General features: G+C 39.4%; 2 protein-coding genes across 2 annotated transcripts; both read right to left on the bottom strand.

Moving 5' to 3' along the window:
• Positions 1-1000: 1000 nt before the first annotated feature.
• On the bottom strand, positions 1001-1864 carry LOC148927521 (uncharacterized). Its single transcript, XM_089056624.1, has one exon. The coding sequence runs from the start codon at positions 1862-1864 to the stop codon at positions 1001-1003; it is 864 nt and encodes a 287-aa protein (XP_088912750.1).
• Positions 1865-8668: 6804 nt separating this feature from the next.
• On the bottom strand, positions 8669-17735 carry LOC125195816 (uncharacterized). Its single transcript, XM_048094062.2, has 8 exons — positions 17541-17735; positions 12359-17424; positions 12005-12222; positions 11835-11916; positions 11153-11354; positions 10735-11061; positions 9952-10646; positions 8669-9708 (listed from the first exon to the last, which is right to left on the bottom strand). Exons 2-8 carry the CDS (start codon positions 17321-17323, stop codon positions 9085-9087), a joined length of 7113 nt encoding a protein of 2370 aa, XP_047950019.2. The 5' UTR covers positions 17324-17424; positions 17541-17735; the 3' UTR covers positions 8669-9084.
• Between the last annotated feature and the right edge of the window lie 2294 nt (positions 17736-20029).

The raw sequence follows: 20029 nt of genomic DNA, 5'->3' as shown, positions 1-20029 counted from the left end.
CCTTATCTCTCCAATTCCTTTACAAAATAAGATAGCAAAAACTAACTAACCCAAGGAATTGTCCCCATTATTTTGGCTTCCAAAGAAAAGGCTTAGAGGCTCAAAGTTGGCTCCAAAGGGAAAAATTTTGAATTTTTGAGAGGGTCAAAATTTTGGATAAAAGTAGGCTAAGAAAAGATGGTCAATCATCCTCCTAAATCGACTTAAACACTATGTAAACTTAGGCAAGACTAGGAGCAAGTTCTAGAAACATATACATGCATGTAGATAAATCACACAAGAATAAATTTTTGGCTCAAATCCTCACAAGGTATAAGCATGATTCAAGGCGAACAAGCAATTCACTAATTATGCACCTTTTTACCAAACCATCAAATCAAAACGTTAAGCCACACTTAAACATTAGATGGAATGTAATATCATCGGCAACTCGATCTAAAGTATGTCCCTAAGCATGCGTGTTTTTAAGTTCTTCATGTTGAGTTCACGACATGGATTCAAGAAAACATTTTTAGAACACAAAATTCACCTACGGGGTTTTTGAAAATAAAAGCAAAAACTAAACTCACGATCCACCACTTCATCCCCCCAAACTTATTTAAAAGTGTAAAATAAGTTTGCAGAGTTGGTAAGGACGTGAGTGAACTACTGAAAAAAAAAACATACCTCGAAAATTTTCGCGTAGAGGCTTGACGGGCGAAAATTCGAAAAATTCGAAAAATTCGAAAAATCGCGCTGGATACTGTGCCCAGGTGGCGGGCCACCGCGGCCTGTCCGGAGGTCGCCGCACATCGTCAGATTGTTCCAGCGAGCAGGTGGCGGACCGCCGCAGCGCTTGCGGCGGTCGCCACGTAAGGGTCAGAACCTGCAAAAAAAATTTCAAAGCAGAAAACGAAGCAAAAACAAAAAAAAAATACTAAAACCTGGAAATAAATGGTTGGGTTGCCTCCCAACAAGCGCATATTTTTCGTCTTTAGCTTGACGTTCTTTGAAGCTAATGTTATCCCCCATCGTGAGGATTCCTTTGGAATGTCTTTGTACCAACAATCTTAGTCTCTCCCACCGCAAATGGAACCAACTTGTTGAGAACTTTCTTCCACCATTTGAATTTTCCATTCGAGGTTTTGATCACGTAGATTTCGGGGTCATCTTGAGGTGTAGTCTTCTTCCTCTTCTTTCTCTTGGGCTTTTCCTGCAAGGTAGGCTTAGTAGGATTAGGCTCGCCCTTTTTAGGAGCTTGAGGTAAAGTGTTAACAATGAAAATAGTAGGGTTAGAAAGATCTTCCCCTCCAAATGGATCATAAGGCTTAGAGAAATCGGTCACCATGACCTCCCTGCAATCATGTTCCATCTTAGCTTGTTTCGCCTCTTCATACTTAAGCATCGCGCTTTCGATGTTGTAGGTCGACTTTCCTCCATGGTCACTTATTGTGATTTCTCCTCTACCTACATCAATAAGAGCTTTGCATGTGGCTAGAAAATTTCTGCCTAAAATCAGAGGAACTTGTTTATCAACTTTCATGTCTAAAACAAAGAAATCGGCAGGGAATATGAAGTCATCAACCTTTACTAACACATCCTCAATTACCCCCACCGCATTTATCGCAGTGTTATTGGCCATCCTTAAGCAGGTATCTGTGGATTTGAGCGGCCCGATGTTGAGCTTCTCGTAGTACTCCAATGGCATTATGTTGACGCTAGCTCCAAGATCACAAAGAGCCTTGTCTACCTTGCCATTCCCAATGGAACAGCGAATGATGAATTGGCCAGGGTCCCTCTGCTTGACAGTCCTTTGCTTTTGGATGATATCACTACAGTGAAGAGGTAGCTTTAGATCAGATTTCTGGAGCTTTTGCTTTTTCATCACCGTTTCTCTCAAGAGCTTGGCATACCTAGGTATTTCCTGCAATGCATCAACAAGAGGGAGGTTAGTATGACATTTACAAAACATATTTAAGAATTGTCGGAATTGCTCTTCAAGCTTGAACGGCTTCCTCGGCTGGAAGGGGAGTACAATCCCATTGTGCCGCACGAGTTCCTTCTTGGCGGGTGCCTCTGCCTCTTCAGTGGCGGGCCGCTGCGGGGTTTGCGGCGGTCCGCCAGGCGTCGGGCAGGATCCAAACTGTGCCCTAGTGGCGGCCTGCTGCAACGTATGTGGTGGTCCGCTGGGTGTCGGACAGTCCCTAAAACTCGTTCCGGAGGTACTGGCTTCATCCTTGTTGGTACCGACAACCTTGGCAACAGCCTTGCCTTTATCCTCCACTACCTTCTTTTGGAATTGATCCATTTGTAACTTAATGATGGACACAGTGGAGACAACAGTATTTAACCCAGATTCAAGTTTGGTAAGTCTTTCCTCTACAACTCCCATCTTGGTCTCGTTGTTCTTTCTATCCTCCAACATTAGTTCCAAGATCTTTTGGATGCCAGCCTCATATTTGTCTTCCTTGGTAGGTGGCTCCACTCCTTTCTCTTTGCCTAGATTGAACCCTGCATGAGATTGGACAAAGTTATGATTATTAGCATGAGATACATGTGGATGTGGGTGATTTCCATTATAATTATTAAAATTACCGCCACCCTGATTAGGGCGATAATTATTAGCCTGTTGGGATCACCCCCATTTTGGACATATTTGACATCTTTGATGGCATTCCCTTCTTTGCCTGGAGCTTCCAATTTTTCTAGTCTTGCTCTGATGAATGTCAATTCTTGGGATGTCTCATTCCCACATGGTTTCTTCACTGCATCTAGCCTTTCAGCTTTGTGTTTTTCCTTGGACCAACCTCGACTGTTTGTAGCTAATTCCTCTATCACCTCCATAGCAGCAACTCCTCATTTCCTCAAGAATCCCCCGTTCGCCCCTGAATCCAACAAACTAGAGATTTTTTCGTTAAACCCATTATAAAGGATTCCTACCTGATGGTCTATTCCAAAACCATGATTCGGGCATTTGCGGAGAAGGGCTTTGAAACGTGCGAGAGCTTCATATAGAGGCTCATCGGATCCTTGTATGAATTAAAAGATCTCACACTTAAGCTTTAGGATGGTGCTAGGCGGGTAGTACTTGACGAGGAAGAGTACCACTAGATCCTTCCAATTGGTGGTTTTATCTGCAGGCAGGCAATCATACCATTCTTTAGCAGCATCAGTCAAGGAAAAGGGAAAAAGTCTTACCCTCACAATATCATCATCAACACCATTGATCTTGATTGTATTAGCTATTTCCACGAACTTGGTGAGATGTCGATTTGCATCATCGGTGTCTCTTCTTGCGAAGGCATTTTGTTCAACCCTATTGATTAAGGGTATCCCCAACTTGAAGTTGTTGGCCTCTATCTGCGGACCTGCAGGAATATCCGCAATGTTACCATGACTAAACATATTCAAGACTGGAACTACCTCCCTTGCTCGTTTTTCTTTTTCAGCTTTTGCCTGAACTCTCTCTTCTCGCATCTCTTCCACCTCCTTTCGGAGGGCGATGATAAGATCGTGGTTGGTAGGCTCCGCCATCTTATTATCTCCACAAGATACGCAAATCTGCACAACCTGCAGAAACTAAAAAAAAAAAGACGAAAAATAAAAATAAAAATAAAAATAAGAACGAAAATAAAAATAAAATAAAAAATGAAAGCAGTAAAATCCAAAGTAGTAAAATTATCCGTTTGAAGATATCACTCCAAAGTGAATTGTCTTCCCCGGCAACGGCGCCAAAAACTTGATGCACTTTTTATTAGCACTAAATAAACCTGCAAGTATACAGAGTATATATTGTATAGCTAAAGGTCAGTACCGGATATCGAACACGGGGAAGACGAACACAAAATGTCTATCCTCTACTGAGACTCAATTACTATTTGGAAAAAATTTGGGTTTTGAAAACTTTTGAAAAACTAAAAGCAAATAAGAGCATAGATCAACTAAAAGCAAATAAATCAAGAGAAAGACATCCCTAGAATGACTTTGACATCAAAAACGGACCAAATAATGGCCTTAAAACAGTGCAAAATCCGAGCGTATCAGCCCCGACCCAAGATTGGTTTCAAGATTTGTAGGTTAACTGATGTCAAATATATATGTGATTAAGTTAAAAGGAACTTGATCTCTTTAGATACACTGGAGCTTAGAGGATATTCTTTCAATTCTACATATTGCAGAATGGTGGTTCATAAAGGTTCTGAGGTGAAAATGGTGGCTGGGAGGAGAAGAGGCTTGTACTATATTGAGGTCACTGTAGTAATTGGGGAGATTCATTCAACAATGAAGTCTGCAATAAATTTGTGGCACTTATGATTAGGCATCAAGCTGAGGGCAGTCTCAAAATCAAAAATGGACTTTTAATTAGAGATGCGGGCTAGAAGATGGATGCTTGTGAGGATTGCATAATGGGAAAATCCAAGAAATTATCATTTCCTTGTAAACATAATTCCACCTCCCCACTTGATTATGCACACTCTGATTTGTGGGGACTTGCTACAATCAATACTTTGGGTGGAAGAAGATATTACATACTCCTGCCGTCCCACAAGAATGCACTCTTTACTTTTTAGTCCATCCCACAAAAGTATGCATTTTCTAATTTTGGAAACTCTTCTCTCTAATAAGGTGGGACTCATTCTCCAAATAACAATACTTTAATTACTTTTTCTTACCATCTCTTTTTACAAATTGTGCATTAAAGCTCGTGTCTAACCAAAACTGTATACTCTTATGGGACGGAGAGAGTATATAACTATTCTAGGAAGGTTTGAGTATATATGCTTAAAGAAAAATCAAATGTTTTCTCTATGTTCAAAGTATGATACAATGAAGTGGAATTAGAAAAAGGTTGCTCACTAAAAGGCCTAAGGACTGATAACGACCTAGAATACTTGTCTAAAGAGTTTGATCAATTCTGTAAGGATAAGGGTACGAGAAGACATAGGAATTTCTTTGCAAATCCACAATAAAATGGAATTGCTTAGAGTATGAACATGATCTTGCTAGAGAGAGTGAGGTGTATGCTGTTATCATTATATTTATGTTTTAGGATGAGGTAGTTTCTACATCTAGTTATTTGATCAATAAGTGTCCTTCTTCTGGTATTAGTGGTGGTATTTGTGATGAGAAATGGTATAAAATTGTAGGGGATTATTCTAGGCTTAGGCATTTTGGTTGCAAAGTCTTTGTTCATGTTAGGCAGAATAAGCTGGATCCAGGAGCACTGAGGTGTGTCATGGTCGGATACCACAAGGGAGTGAAAGGCTAGAGGCTATGGTCTTTAGAGCCTACGAATCAAAAGATTTTGGTGAGTAGAGATGTGGTGTTCATGGAGCATAAAATGTCGTGCCTCATAGCTAATAAAGAAAGAGAAAGGGAATAAATTAGAGGTTGAGCTATATGTTTCTGATGGTGGAAAGAAAGAGAGTCAATTTGAGGTGGAGTTGGATGTTTCTGGTCCACCAAGAATTGATGAGGATGATCCAACAAATTTTGATAGCACGATTAGAATCAAGAGCAAGACCAACAAGAGCAAGATCAACAAGAGCCAAATCTAGATAAATATTTCTTAGCAAGAGACAGAGTAAGGAGTACTGACCAGGCTTCCAGCTAGATTTGCAAATTCTGGATACTATTTTTTGCCTTAAATGTGGGTGAGTAGTTGGAATACTCTGAACTTGCTACTTATTTAGGGTTCAGAGGCCATTAAGAGGGCTTATTCAGAGGCCATTAAGGGGCCTGAGAAGGAGCAATGGATTAAAGCTATGAAAGAGGAGTTTGATTCACTCATCAGAAACAAGACATGGATTTTGGTTGATTGATACGCTCGAATTTTGCACGATTTTAAGGCCATTATTTGGTCTGTTTTTAATGTCAAAGTTGCATTACATGTCCATTATTTGCATATTTTATATGTTTTGGTACTTTTGACAGGTTTCATGAGAAATGTGCATATTTGAGCCTAAAAAGGGAGTAAAAACACAAAGTAGAAAATTTGGTGTTTCAGTGAGCCTTCATAGCTCATCCTCCAACCCTAATCCTTCATCTAGACTTTCTCTTTGCCTAATATTTCCAAGATTAATAAGTTAAGAGTGCTTCATTGTGCAAGGGGTTGGAGAAGGATTCAAGAAGATCATCTAGGCTACAAGGATTCAACCTTCGGGTTTTATTTCCTTTAGTTCTTATGTTTTCATAGTTTTCCCTTCAACCTATATTTTTAGTTTATTCTATCATGTCTAACTAAACTCATAGGATTCTAGGGATGTGTTAGTAAGGACTTTGGTTATACAATTCATTTTCTATTTAATATCCGTTTTGCTTTTACATTGTTTCTTCCCTAAGTAAATAATGATGCTTCATAATTGAGTGACACAATTATGGATGATTTAATATAACTTGCCACATAATCGTGAGAGGAGGTTGGCTAGTTAGATCCAATTAGTAGACACTACAGTTAGCTTCCCTTAAAATGGCACTGTTATTTGAGAATGAGGACTTTTCAAGGGTCATAGGAGCTTTTAGGAGTTACATATTTTGGATTGACAACCCCAATGTTTGTAAGCAACGTTTGCATCGAATGAGCATAAGCTAGATGACTCGTCCTATCAAAGTATTAATTGTGCTAGGGTATTGCAGTTGGAATTTGTATAACTATAACTGTGAACGCACATCCCTGGAATTCCCTTATCTCTATACTTTTATCTCCGTAATTTATTTGCAATCAGTTGTTTATCGATTTCAATTATTTTCTGTTTTCAAAAATTCCCAAAATCTTTCGGTTTCTCCAGATAGTAATTGAGTTTTAGTAGAAGATAGCCAGTCTGTGATTTTTTTCCCATGATCGATATCCAGTACTGACCTTTAGCTATACTATTTCTACACTGTATACTTGAATGTATTTATAGTGCTAATAAAAAGTGCATCATTGATAAGGATGATATGAGGAGAGCCATCAGCTGCAAATGGATATATAAGAAAAAGACTGAAAATGGTGGACATTAGAAGTTGAATTCAAAGCCAGACTGGTAGCTCGATTTCACTAAGGAGGAGGGAGTGGAATTCAATGGGGTATTCTCTCATGTGGTGAAACACACTCCCATTAGAATGTTGCTTGTCGTTGTTGTACAAAGAGATTGTTTTTGGAGTAGCTTGAAGTCAAGACTGCCCTCTTGAAAATGCAGATTTAGAAGAAACCATTTACATGGCTAAACCAAATGGATTTGAAGTGTCTGGCTCTGAGAACAAAGTTTGTATGCTGAAACAGAGCATATACAGCCTAAAACAAAGCTGTAGACAGTGGTACAAGAAATTTGGTGAAAGCATGAGCAAGCACGGATTGAAGAGATCAAATTTGATAATTGTGTATATATCAAAAGGCAGAAGGGGGCTTCTGATGTGTATGTGTTGCTATACGTGGGCGATATGTTGATTGCTGGAACAGAGGTTGATGTTGCTGAAATCAGGAATGTCAAGGAACAATTGAAGGCCGACTTTGAGATGAAAGATCTGGCCAACAGGATATTGGGCATGGATATAATAAGGGACAGGGAAGAGTTTAAACTTTGGTTGTTTCAGACTGATTACATCAATATAATCATAAAGAAGTTCAATGTGAAAACTATGAAGACAACTGAAACTCCCTTGGCTCAACATTTGAAGTTATCCAGTGATCAAGGGGCCAAAGTTAGATAAGGAAAGAAAGGAGATGAGTTTGATTTCATACTCAAATAGAGTTGAAAGCATTCTGTATATGATGATTTGCATCAGGTCTCACTTAGCCTATGCTATTAGTGCTACAACCAGATACATGATGAACCATGGGAAAAAACATTGGAATGCATTTAAGTGTATTTTGAGGTATCTCAGAGGACTGGAGGCCTTGGGATATTGTACAGATATGAAGCAAGTAGAAAGGGAGATGCCATAGTTGGCTACTGTGACTCAGATTATGCTATTAATGCGGACACAAGAAGATCTCAGACTGGCTATGTTTTCACTCTTTAAGGATTTGTAATTTCTTGGAAGTCTGGGGTCCATACATAGTAACATTGTCCACCATGGAGGATAAATACATGGCCTTGACATCAGCGGTGAAGGAAAGCAAATGGCAGAGGGGTTTAGCAGCATATTTAAAATAGATCAAGGAGTTGTAACAGTATATTGTGATAACAATGGAGCAATTGTCTTGCCAAGCACTAAATGTTCCATAAACGGTGAAAACATATCAATGTAAGATTGCATTTCATCCAAGATGAAATTGCAAAAGGTAATGTGAACGATGAGAAAATACACACAACTCATAATCCCTCTTATAGGTTAACAAAGCCTTTGGGCGAGGAGAAGTTCGATTATTGTTTAAAGTTTATGAACGTTTATTCTGTCTAATGATGCAAATCAATTTTCCAACATGGAGATTTGATAGATTATGGAGGGATTATTTAGCTAAGGTTGGTGACAGTTATAACAAACTTTTCTTTAGTTAGTGAGTTACGAATTCTTGTGTAAATTGATATGTAAAGCCACAATCTGCTGCAAAAGATTCATTCATTTCTCAAGAAATAAACTTTTACTTTCTGTCAATCCATACACTTTTGTTCCATATCTTCTTTCCTAAAGTTCTTGATCAAATCATTCATTGTTTACCAACAATATCATTACAATAATCTAAAAAATGATAATTAGCGCGCTCTTATAAATGCGATTAGTAAATTTTGATTATAAATAATATACTAACATGTGATAATATTTCTTACTAAAACCACAGCATCATACCTGACGATTATCATACCACTTTAAACATATACTACTAACTAAAGAGAATAAGCCAATACATCATTTAAGAAGTTAAAAATGAGACTTAAACGTGTCGAATGGCAGGGACACAAACATGATTTCTTTACTAGAAGCACGATGGAGGAAAGGAACTTCACTGCTCGATTTAGAATGGATCTCTGCCAAACAACGACACAACAGATAGGCTCCAAGTGATCAAAAAAATGTTTACTATATAGCTCCAAAACTGCAGGGTTCGTGTACCCCCAAAATCGGGTGTCAGTCATAGAAAATGCACTTCTAACATCCATAAATCGCAATCGCCTGGCTGGCTCATGTATACGGATTTCCAGTTGTGGTCTGTTTAGCCACGTAGATCTGTTTCATCCTTACAGCAGGCAAATTTCTATCCACACCGCCCCTTCCATGGAAACCCATCCTACGGTGAGGCAATTCATTTCCTGTATTGTTCCTTTGTGATGTGTGGCCTCTTTGATAATAACGACCAGTGGTATTACCTTGTTGGGTGGGCAAACTCTTATTTGAGAATTGACTCTTCACAGATCTTGCATTATTGTATCGTTTCTCACTCTCAATTGTATCGATCTTCTCAGATTCAGCATTTGCACTTGCAGACATGCTCAGAACTGGAGTCTGCCCTGATGAAGCCGTGTTGGATCTCACTGAATCTACCAATCCCAATTCAGCATGAAATGGGACACCATTTGTATCTGCAGCAGTAGAGAAAGTTGGGCCAGTGTCACCTGATAATGTAGGAGTGCAAGACTCCGTGAACCGATTGGCAGTTAATGATTGGTCAATTGAGTGTCTGTGGCTGGCTTGAGGAGGCAATGCACCTTCCATTTGTGGCTGCAATGGTCGAGAAACAGAGACTGGGTGTAGTGGAGAAGCAGGAATGTGCCCCCATCGAGCATGGACAGGCAAATCAGGGGGAGTCTGAAAATAAAATTACCACATTTTTCAAGATATAATGAAAGATTTTGACATGCATTTCATATGCTTGAAGAAATAAAGAGAACAATCCCATTCAAATTTCGAATACAATTATTCACCAATTAACAATCCAACCAGGAGAAAATGTGAAGGAACTTTGAAAATAATAAACTGTCCACGGATATAACACATTTTGTCAAGCAAATAAACTTCAGAAAAGGATATAATTAATCAAGAAGCTCTTACCGGAAATGGTGATGCATCAAACAAGGGCAATGGTGGGGGCATAGGCAAGAGTGGAGATCCTGGGGCAAGATGCTGAATGGGAGCTGTAATGGGAGCACTTCGCTGCACAGCAGTCACATTCACACTATTAATGTCTCCCTCACCAATATGCATTGCAGTAGACGAACCATTATTTTTCCAATCAGCTTGCTTCCCAGATGGGATATAGGTGGTACCCATAAAACTCAAACCTACATGCCCATATTGTCCAACAGGAGCAAAATGATTATAGACAACCATATGTGGAGGCCCCTGAACCCCAGGTATGCCTCCAGGAGGACCAATGAACGGACCAGAATATCCAGCCGGAGTACCATAGAACGAGTCCACACCAGAATGGCATTGCTGCCAGTTACCAAGAGGAGCAGAACTGGATGTTGTAGTCTTTGGAGGTTGTGATTGTGTACCAGAAGATTCATCATGTGGATTGAATGCAAAAATTGGACCCCCCAACAGAGGGTTCACCTCATAAAAGGGGAAGTGGGAAGGACCTACAGGGAAATGAGAAAGCATCTGGCCAGTAGAACTTTGAGGACTTGGCAATGGTGGCCATAAAGAGATTGGTGTTGTCTCAATTGACAGATCTGCCGGAAGAGAAACACTTAGCAACTCCTCACCCAGTGATTGACTTGTCATCTGCTGATCTCCAAGCACACCTGCAAAAAGAAGGATAAGGAATTATACTACGATGCAAAGCCACGCATAATATTCTCCACCCCTCTTGATTACTGTAATTAGAGCTACCTGTCGTAAAGCTGTCAACAGAAGCACAACCAAAATTCTTTGTGTCATTGACGGAACTTAAGCCAGTCCCAACTATCTCATCACTGCTGATAGCAGCAGCAGCAGCAGCAGCAGAAGCAGCTGCTTCTGCTTCAGCCTCAGAATCTCGTAGTGGAATGCAAGAGTCACTCGGGTTCTTCTCCTTTTCAAAGAAAAGTATGTTTTCTTTCTCTGCTACATGAAAGTTGCGGGATACTTGCACATCAGATCGATTGGAACCTGGAGCACCAATCCCTTGTGATACAACACGGATACTAGGAGGAATAATTGTTGGAGATGTAACAGCACCTGACAGCAGGAAAAGGGGGAAAAGAAAATCGTAAGTTTTTCAAGAGGAATATCTCGGCATATGTAAAGTTCATTGTGGCAGAAAATTTACCAAATTGAATTTTCTCTCCAGCAAGCAATGAATTGATTGGACTTGCACCAGAAGAAAATGTTTTGTCCTTTGTCAAAATAGATGATGGTGGCAAAACTTGGCCACTAATTGGGTTTGAATGACCTCCAACAGCAGAAATGTGTGAATCAAACCGAGCAGGTTTCATAGCCTCGTCAATTTGTGTCTGGCTTAGAGACATAACCTATCATAAAATTAATGGATTAACACAAGATATAGCTGAGCAAACTAATAGTTCCAAGCATTTGCTGAAAAATAGAAAGGTCCATTAAAATCAAATTGTTAAGTAATTTTCATTTTGATTTTCAATTAACAGAAATAATGCGATCACTAAAACTCAAGCTATTTCTGGGATTGGATATATAGCTACCTTTTAGGAAGATATGAACCACTAAATGTTATCGCATACCATTGTCAACACAATCACAAATGCATATTCCTAAGGATGAAAACCTGGCTCTGGTTAAAGTTAACTAGTTTTGATTTTTCCCTTAGACTGTCAGAAATTATGCAATCGCAGAAACATAGGGTGTCAGATGAACTGGAAATACGACTGCCTCTTAGGAGTATAAGAACCAATAATCACTAGCACATACCATGGTCATAATTTTTATTTTATTTTTATAAAGACCAATTACTAGGGTGATCCAGTATGATCATATACCATATTTTTGCTGTCAAAAAGGCCAGGTTCACATTCTTTTCCACTGTTAGAGACGACAGATACAGAATCGGATTGTGAAGGCCTGCATATAGACGCACAAGTTGAAGAATATATTAGTTACTTTGCTAATACAAAATACCAAAACTGACATTTTTGCTTAGGAGATGTACTTGATAGTACGAGCTTCAGAATTAACAGGAGGAGTGCCAATTGGAGACTGAGAAGCTGTAGAAGAAAATGCGGTTGATCCTCCAGTTCCAAAGTGAGAGCTCTCAGAAAAGGCCAATTGAGGATCAACTGTTCCTTCACCGCCCAATGGTACTGGGAATTTATTATTGCTTCTTGAGACTACATCCTTTTGTCTGGAGTGGCGTGGTTTACGTGGTGGCTGATATGATAAAAAAAAAAAGATGTAATTAGCACAGATGATGCAGAGAAAAATGCAAGTTCAAGAGAAGAAACAGATACCAACACAAAATTGCCAAACATGTACTAGGAGCTTCTTCTGCAATCATTAATATTACCTTGGTGGTCCATGATTTTGCTTTTATCTCCTTTCCCCTTTGTTCACGCCGATCATTTAGCATTTGCCTTTTGGATCTGACTTCAATGAAATCGTCCTCATCACTAGGGGCTTCAATGCCAGGTTGTTTAAAAACACGTACAACACCACTTTGTAATGGAGCATCTACATCCTCCTCAGAAGCATTTCTCCTCAGATTTGCTTCACCAGGGTTCGAGATATTCTGGCTCCTACTCGAATAATCTTTCGCCACTACTTTTGCTTCCCTATCTCCAGAATCAACCTCCGAAGATATCGTCCTTCCAGATGCCAAGGACTCAGTGTGCTTCATACTTCTATTAGACATGCTACCCCTCTTGGCCCCACTTCTAGTGAAAGCACTAGAAGAAGCCACTGCAGGTGCTGGTCTTCTGTCATTGTTTTCACGAATCCGGAATTCAGTTCGTTGGACGGATCTTCGAGGTCTCCTGTGAAACCCATTTGAATCTGCAAGCATATCATGATCCTGGACCAATGATCTTGTGTTAGAACTTTTAACTGCATAAGCAAATCTTCTCCCCCTGCCACCAGACAATGCACCTGCCCCTCTTACGCCATAATTCCTGTCAACATTAGCAGACTGCGACATTGGATGTGCATGATGGGACTGTCTGTCAGATCCCCTTGCCTTCGATGGTGGTGGATAGTTCCTTGAAGTAGCACGAAGCTGCCCTTTCTCTTCAGCATGTGAGCTTGAGTTTGACATAAATTTTCCATCACAGGGCCCAGAGGCTCCAGAAGTAGATGTATGGACAGCAGAATTCTCATTATGATTGCCTGCATTTGAAACTGTATCTACACTCAACAGAAGCCCACCATTAGATTGCACAGATGACGCAGAAACAGATCTTGGCTGACCATTCACTAAAACAGATGGTGTCTCGTCCTTGCTTATGTTCTGCGTGGAAGCATCTTGAGCATCCTTGTGATTTCCAGAGCTTAAAACATCCTGATTTAGATTAAAATGGCCCAGCATGTTAGGCGGAACAAAAGACATTGATTGAGGGGATATTGGCAAAATTCCCTGCGAGATAGGAGAAGTATATCGCAGCTGACCAAATTGGAATATTGGAGGCTGTGATGGATGCATATGAGTAATGGATGGACCAACAGAAGGATGGATATGAAGGGGCATCTGTATGGATCCAATCTGTATAGCAGGCACTGGAGAAGGAATCAAAGAAGGACCAGAAAACAGCCCAAACTGGAGCTTGATTGGTAAATCACCCTGAATTCCAGTAGAAGATACAGATGACACGATAGGCTGACTTGTCACAGCTGAAACATCAACTGTCGAGGAAAGTACAGTTGGCTGGGGAGCTAGACAGATGCTACCTGAGGAATCAGCACCATCTAAGATATCGGCTGATGCTGCTGTGCAGGTTGCACCAACAAGTTGACCAACAGAACCTGGCAAAGCTGATGTATCCAGTACCTTCCAAGACGAGCTATCAGCACTTGTCCCGTGACAATCTTCTGCAGTCAGAAGATTTTGTTCATCAGATGGAAACCTATCAATGATGACTCTTTCTTCAACCATGCTCACAGGACCATCATTCATCCCCAATGATTTTTCTTGATGCCCTATACTTTTCTCAACATCATCACTTGGTATTTCAACTTCAACACCCTCATCAAAACCTAAGACTACATTGTCCATCACATGAGGTGAGTCTCTTTGCTCAAGTTCCCGTACCTCAAACTTCTGGTTCAGCTCAAGATTCTCAACATTCCTATCAAGCACTTCCTCCTCTTCTCTAAAACTATCTTCATCCTCATCATATTCCTCTTGCTGCTGCATCACATCTTCATTTTCAGGAGTCCATTCTTCATCCTCAATAGTTGAAACAGAATCTTGCACAATCACCATTGCATTATGTCCAGAGTCACCATTGTGAGTATCAGATTCTGTCCCTGTAACTAAATTGTTGTCCCCTTCTGCTACAGCAGATGTTACAAGAGAATCTCCAGATGCATCCAACTCATCCTGGGATAGATGAGGTGGAGAAGTTGGGGGGCTGGAAACAGAGAGTGAAGATTGTGAGTCACACCTCGGTCCAATGTTCAATTTCTGACGTTCAGAGGAATTACTTTCTAACGGTCTTCCAAAAATCTCAGATGGCCGAGGACCTCCTTGATTAGTGCCATAATAATCTGACTCCTTGCCAGATTCAGTTCCTGAAGCATGAGTATAATGAATGCTGTCATCTACAAACGCTGAAGAACCAGAGTGTTCACTGACTCCTCTAAGATTAGTCTTCTGAATTGAAGAAAGTGAAGGAGGGGGAGGGACACGAGGCTGTCTGACAGAGTACCTAGATCTCCCGTACGAGTTAAATTCAGTTGCATCAGAATGAGGATATAAACGCTCTGGGTAAGGAGGATGAGCACCACTTCTAGTGCGTCCCTGCCCCCATCCACCGTCTCCATATCCATCTCCAATATCCTGAAAATCGAAATCCATCTCCCTGAGTTTTCCATAAGAGTCAGCATTGCCAGAAAGATTCCATCTTTGTTCTTTTTGATATCCAAAATCATCTGAGTAAGAGTCTTGCACTCCGTAAGACCTAGAAGGCATGAAGCCAGGTCCACCATGGAACTCTCTTCGTGAACCTGTTCTGCCACCAACAACTGCATCCTGCCAAGGACTGTAATGACCAGTTTCTTGATCTGATTGAGGTGAAGGGAAGCTGCCATCATATTCCAGAGAATCCCTTTTCCATGAATTAATAGGTTTTCCTCGGTTAATTAAGTTTGAAGAACTTTCTCTGGGAGGATAGCTGATCTCAGCAGGTTTGACATTAGCTGATGAATTAAATGAACCTGAATTCATAACATTTTCCACCATTCTCTCACCGTCTTCCCAGGTTTCCAAGTCTTCATTCCTAGATACAAGATCTTCTTTTACAGCTGCATTTAGTTTCTCATCAACGGTTGTTTTAGGTACAGAAGCATCAACCTTTACAGTTTCAGCCTGCCTTTTGGCCATCTTATCTTCCAATTCTTGAAGCATCTGTCTCGCAGACTGTTTCCTCCTCTCTTCTTCTAACTGAATTCTTTTCTTCTCTTCTTCCCTGGCAATTCTCAGCTCTTCAGCTTTTTGAACAGCCTCAAGTTGCTCCTGTTCTGCCCTCCATGCAGCTACACGGGATTCTTCATCCAGCTTTCGCAGCCTTTCCTCCTCTTCCCTAATTCTTCTCAGTCTCTCCTCCTCTTCCCTTCGAGTTTGCTCCAAGGCTCTTTCTTGCTCTTCAACGATCCTCTGTCTCTCAAGCTCTTGCATTTTCTGGACTCTTTCAAGTTCTGCCTCAAACGATTCTCGAATAGGATCATGAAAATGAGTAGATTTGGCGGCATCTTTTTTCCTCTTAACTACCCCAACAAGACCATCTGAGAAGAGATCTCTTTCATCAAATCCTGAAGAAATGTAGTCTCTCGCGAATATATCATCTGAGTGGGGTCTATCACTATTTGAAAACCGCTTTTCCTGTATGGGGTCAGCTATAGGAGGCCTTCTCCCAATAGATGCAATAAAGGGTCTGGACAATGCATTATTCTGAAATATATCAGCTTTATACCTATTAGGTTGGTCAAAGACATGGCGATCCCGAGAATTACGATCTGCCCCTCTGTTATTATACGAATCACTTGAACTATTTCGTTGCATCTGCTGTCCTACAAGTCCCATGGCCCTCCTCCCAAATGCAGAATCCTTGCTGCCATCTTGAACAGTGTCTCCTCCATAATAAGGTGCAGTGTCTCCTCCATAATAAGGTGCCATATTATTATCGGTCATTCTTGCACCAATATCAACTGTATGATTTCCAATTTCGCTAACCCCATCTTTAGGAAGAGATGTTCTCCATCTGTTGACTTCCTTACCTTCCCGACTAGGTGTTCTCATATCTTTGTTATATGGGTCCATTTTAAAGACTTCACTAGAAATAATTTTCCCAGTTTCATTGTCTCGTTGGCCCCATCTATCGTTCTGATTTGTAGCTGGCTTGTGAGGTAAAATGCTGGGCCTTGGCAAGTCAAAATCTCTATCCCAATAATTTCCGCTGTTTGAATATCCAATATCTCGTCCCTGCTCCACAAACCCATGCCCCGTGTCACGCTCATCATCGGCCCAATCAGACCTTGGATTCATGCGAACCAGTGGCAGTGGATCAGGCAAAAAAGGTTCCTGCTTCCTAATTTGATCGGGCATCCTTCCACCAGCCTTTATGTGGACTGCACTACCATTTTCCACCGATGGATTTATTCCCAAGGAGTGTCCTGGTGGATGCATATCAGCCATTGAACCCAAATGATAGCTTTTTTCTTTATCCTGAGTAGATTCATCATGTGAGACTTGCTTCTGCTTCTGGTTTAACCCATCCTTGTGTTTCTGTGATGCCCCGGATGAGACAGGCCTTGCAGCCTGCAGAGATGGGAAATCCTCACCTTTCAAAAGTATAGCTTTCTCTGCAGACGGTAAGAATTCTCGAGATACAGAAGCAACAACCCCCGTAGAACGAGCAGACGGTGGCATATAAGAACCAACTCTACTTGCCCCAGCTGCATCACTCACCCCATTAACCCCATTATCAATCTTCTCGGGCAATGCAGTGGCAGATGCCACAGGTTTGTTCCAGCCAACCCCGGACGAAGGTCTGGATCCAGTCCCAGTGCCAGCAGTAGCGCCCGTCCCACCGGGTCCTGAGGTATCAAATTTCTCATGTTCTTTCCTCAATGATGGCAAATTCAAAGGTGGTGGAACAGATAATTTAGGAGCAACCTTGGGGGCAGCTCCTCGGTTCCTAGATAGAACCAACATCCCTCCACCCCCAGCCCGCCCCCGTCCAGCAGTCCCCCCATTAAAATGATGGTTCCCGTAGGACTTGTTGAAATTGACGGATACAAACTTGGAGCCATGATTGGCCATATCCGAGCACAGGATCTCCCAAACCACACCAACGCATCAAAACCCTAACTCTGAGTAACTCTCTCTCAAACTCACTCTGTCTCCCCTGAATAGATCTCTCGCTGCAGCAACAAGTGAATGAAAATAAAAACCCTAACAGTAATCGATTGATTATAGTTCATATAATTGTTACTCCTAATATTTCAAACAGAAGAATGAAACAATACGAATTGATTACCGAGTGTTGTCGATGGATAATCGATCAATTGGGGATCATACACGAAATGGTGGTGGATGGTTTAGGGCAAAAGCGTAAGACGAAATGGCGTAGGATAAAAAAGAGCGCAGGTTAGTTATAAACGTGCGCCTTACTGAGCGGAGGGCGAGAGAGAGAAGCCCTACTGCTATCGTCTGAGGAAGAGACACTGTACAATTTCATATATTTCTATTTCTATTTCTATTTCTAATTGCATTTGTTTTCATTTTCCTCTTTTTTTCTTCTTTTTCTTTTTTTTTCTTTTCTTTTCCTTTCTTTTCTTTTCTATTTCTATTTCTATTTCTATATCTATATTCCTTCAACAATAAACATTCTTTTGTCTGGTATAATATAAATTTAGCAACTTTAACTTTTACAAGTATTTCTGGAGTAAGTTTCTTTACTATTTCAACAACTCAGCAAATCGTGCATGCGTCAGAATTTTGATTTTTAGAAACATAATAGAATTATAGTGTTTACCAAAAGTTCAAAAAATGGAAATTGTGAAAAAGCAATCTTTTAAAAATGATTATTCATAATAAAATTTTGTTTCACATAAAATCAATACTAATAAAATGTTATTCTTACAAATACAAGTTTAGCAAAAAGAAAATTTTATTGTGTTTCAAAGTATAAAAAAAAACAAATTATAAGAACTTGAGAAGAGTACAAATTTCGTTGTCTTCATTTGACCATTTTTATATCAACTTAGAGCTTTCACAATCTATCTATCTGTATCTATACATATTAAAAGGTGAATTTAATGCAATAAACAAAAGCTATTAAATTAGGTTATCATTGATATATAAATATACACACACGTTATTATAGGCTAATCATAATATATAAACACGTTACTATTATATTGATTGAAATTTATTTTTGTTTGACCAGTAACTTAGGATTACAATAGACTACATATATAACGTAATATTGTACTAATAATTTGTGATGGGAATTTATTTCTCTAAGAATTATGAGAATTTATTTATTTAAGAATGCAACAGCCGTTAGACAATTTTTTTTCATGTTTCTTAAAATTTTTGAACGTGTTGGGCGGTTACACGTCAATAATACACAAAAACTTGCATCATTTATTACACAACACATAAATACTTTCTTTATATATTTTGCCTATAAATATGTCTCGTTTGCTATTTTCTTATTCACAACTTCATTAGCTTCTCTTGTTACATTATTGGATTTTATCCACCAAAAAATAATGTTTTCAATATGGAATTCACATTCCTTAATGATCTGCATGCTAGCAATACTGCATCGGTCATCAAAGTGAGGTTTTTATGTGTTTTTAAGATGAAGTTGAAATGAAACTATCACTTTTAAATCATATTTTGAGGATCATTCTATGCTTGAGTGATGTTAGTTCATATTTAAACTTTGTCTTAATGTTAACTAGTTTTACCACCCGTGCTATGCACGAGTCAGATTATCTTCAGAAAAAAATAAAATATACTCCCTCCGTCCCAGTTTAGGAGTGTCAATTAGTTATGGCACGAGTTTTAAGAAATTGGTGGAATGTGTAATAAATGAAGTGAGATGGTGGAGTGTGTAATAAATGAAGTGAGTTGGTGAAATGTGAGATGGTTTGACTTTTTTTTTTGGATTTTTTTATGTAGATAATGGCATCTGAGTGTAATTTTGATGAATAATGGGATAAAATTTTATATCCAAATATGGAAGATTCTAAATGTGACTCTTAAACTGGGACGGACTTTTATAGCAAAATGTGGCTCTTAAACTGCGACGGAGGGAGTATTTTTTTTTTAAATATAATATTGTTGAATTTTTTGCAATTCAAGAATAAAAACTATTGAAATATTGTATAAATATGATTATTAACATTTCAAAAAATGTACTTTTACTTTCACATATATCAATATATCGATCCACTATAACGGAAAGACATGAGGAAAAGAAATACAAACATCCTTCAAGAATAACTAACATACAGAAAAGAAAAAAGAAAAAAAAAAAAAAAAAAAAAAGTAAACAATTATTGAATTCATGAATAAAACTATTGAATATTTTGTAAAAATTGATTATTAACTCAAAAAATAAGAAAATATATTTAAAACGAATTAAATCAAAATTGTAACGACCCGAATCTAACAAAATACTCCCTCCGTCCCGCTTTAGGAGTCCCGGTTGATCAATTTTGGACGTCCCACTTTAGGAGTCCCGGTTGAGATAAATTAATAAAAAATGCCTACAAAGTGTTAAAAGTGGGTCCCAACATCCACTACAACTAATAAAAAGTGTTAGAAGTGGATCCCAACATCCACTACAACACTTATTTATTGGACAATCAATTAAAAGTGGGTCCCAACATCCACTACAATATTTATTTATTACACACTCAAACACATTTTTCTTAAAACATGTGCCCGACTCAACCGGGACTCCTAAAGCGGGACGGAGGGAGTAATAGCTAAATAAAAATAATAGTTTAA

Source organism: Salvia hispanica, chromosome 4, assembly GCF_029641045.1.
Source record: "Salvia hispanica isolate PSC_SH4W2 chromosome 4, Shi_PSC_v1, whole genome shotgun sequence".
NCBI lineage: Eukaryota > Viridiplantae > Streptophyta > Magnoliopsida > Lamiales > Lamiaceae > Salvia > Salvia hispanica.
Note: the sequence above shows the minus strand (reverse complement) of the source record. Positions and strands in the feature narration are given on the sequence as shown.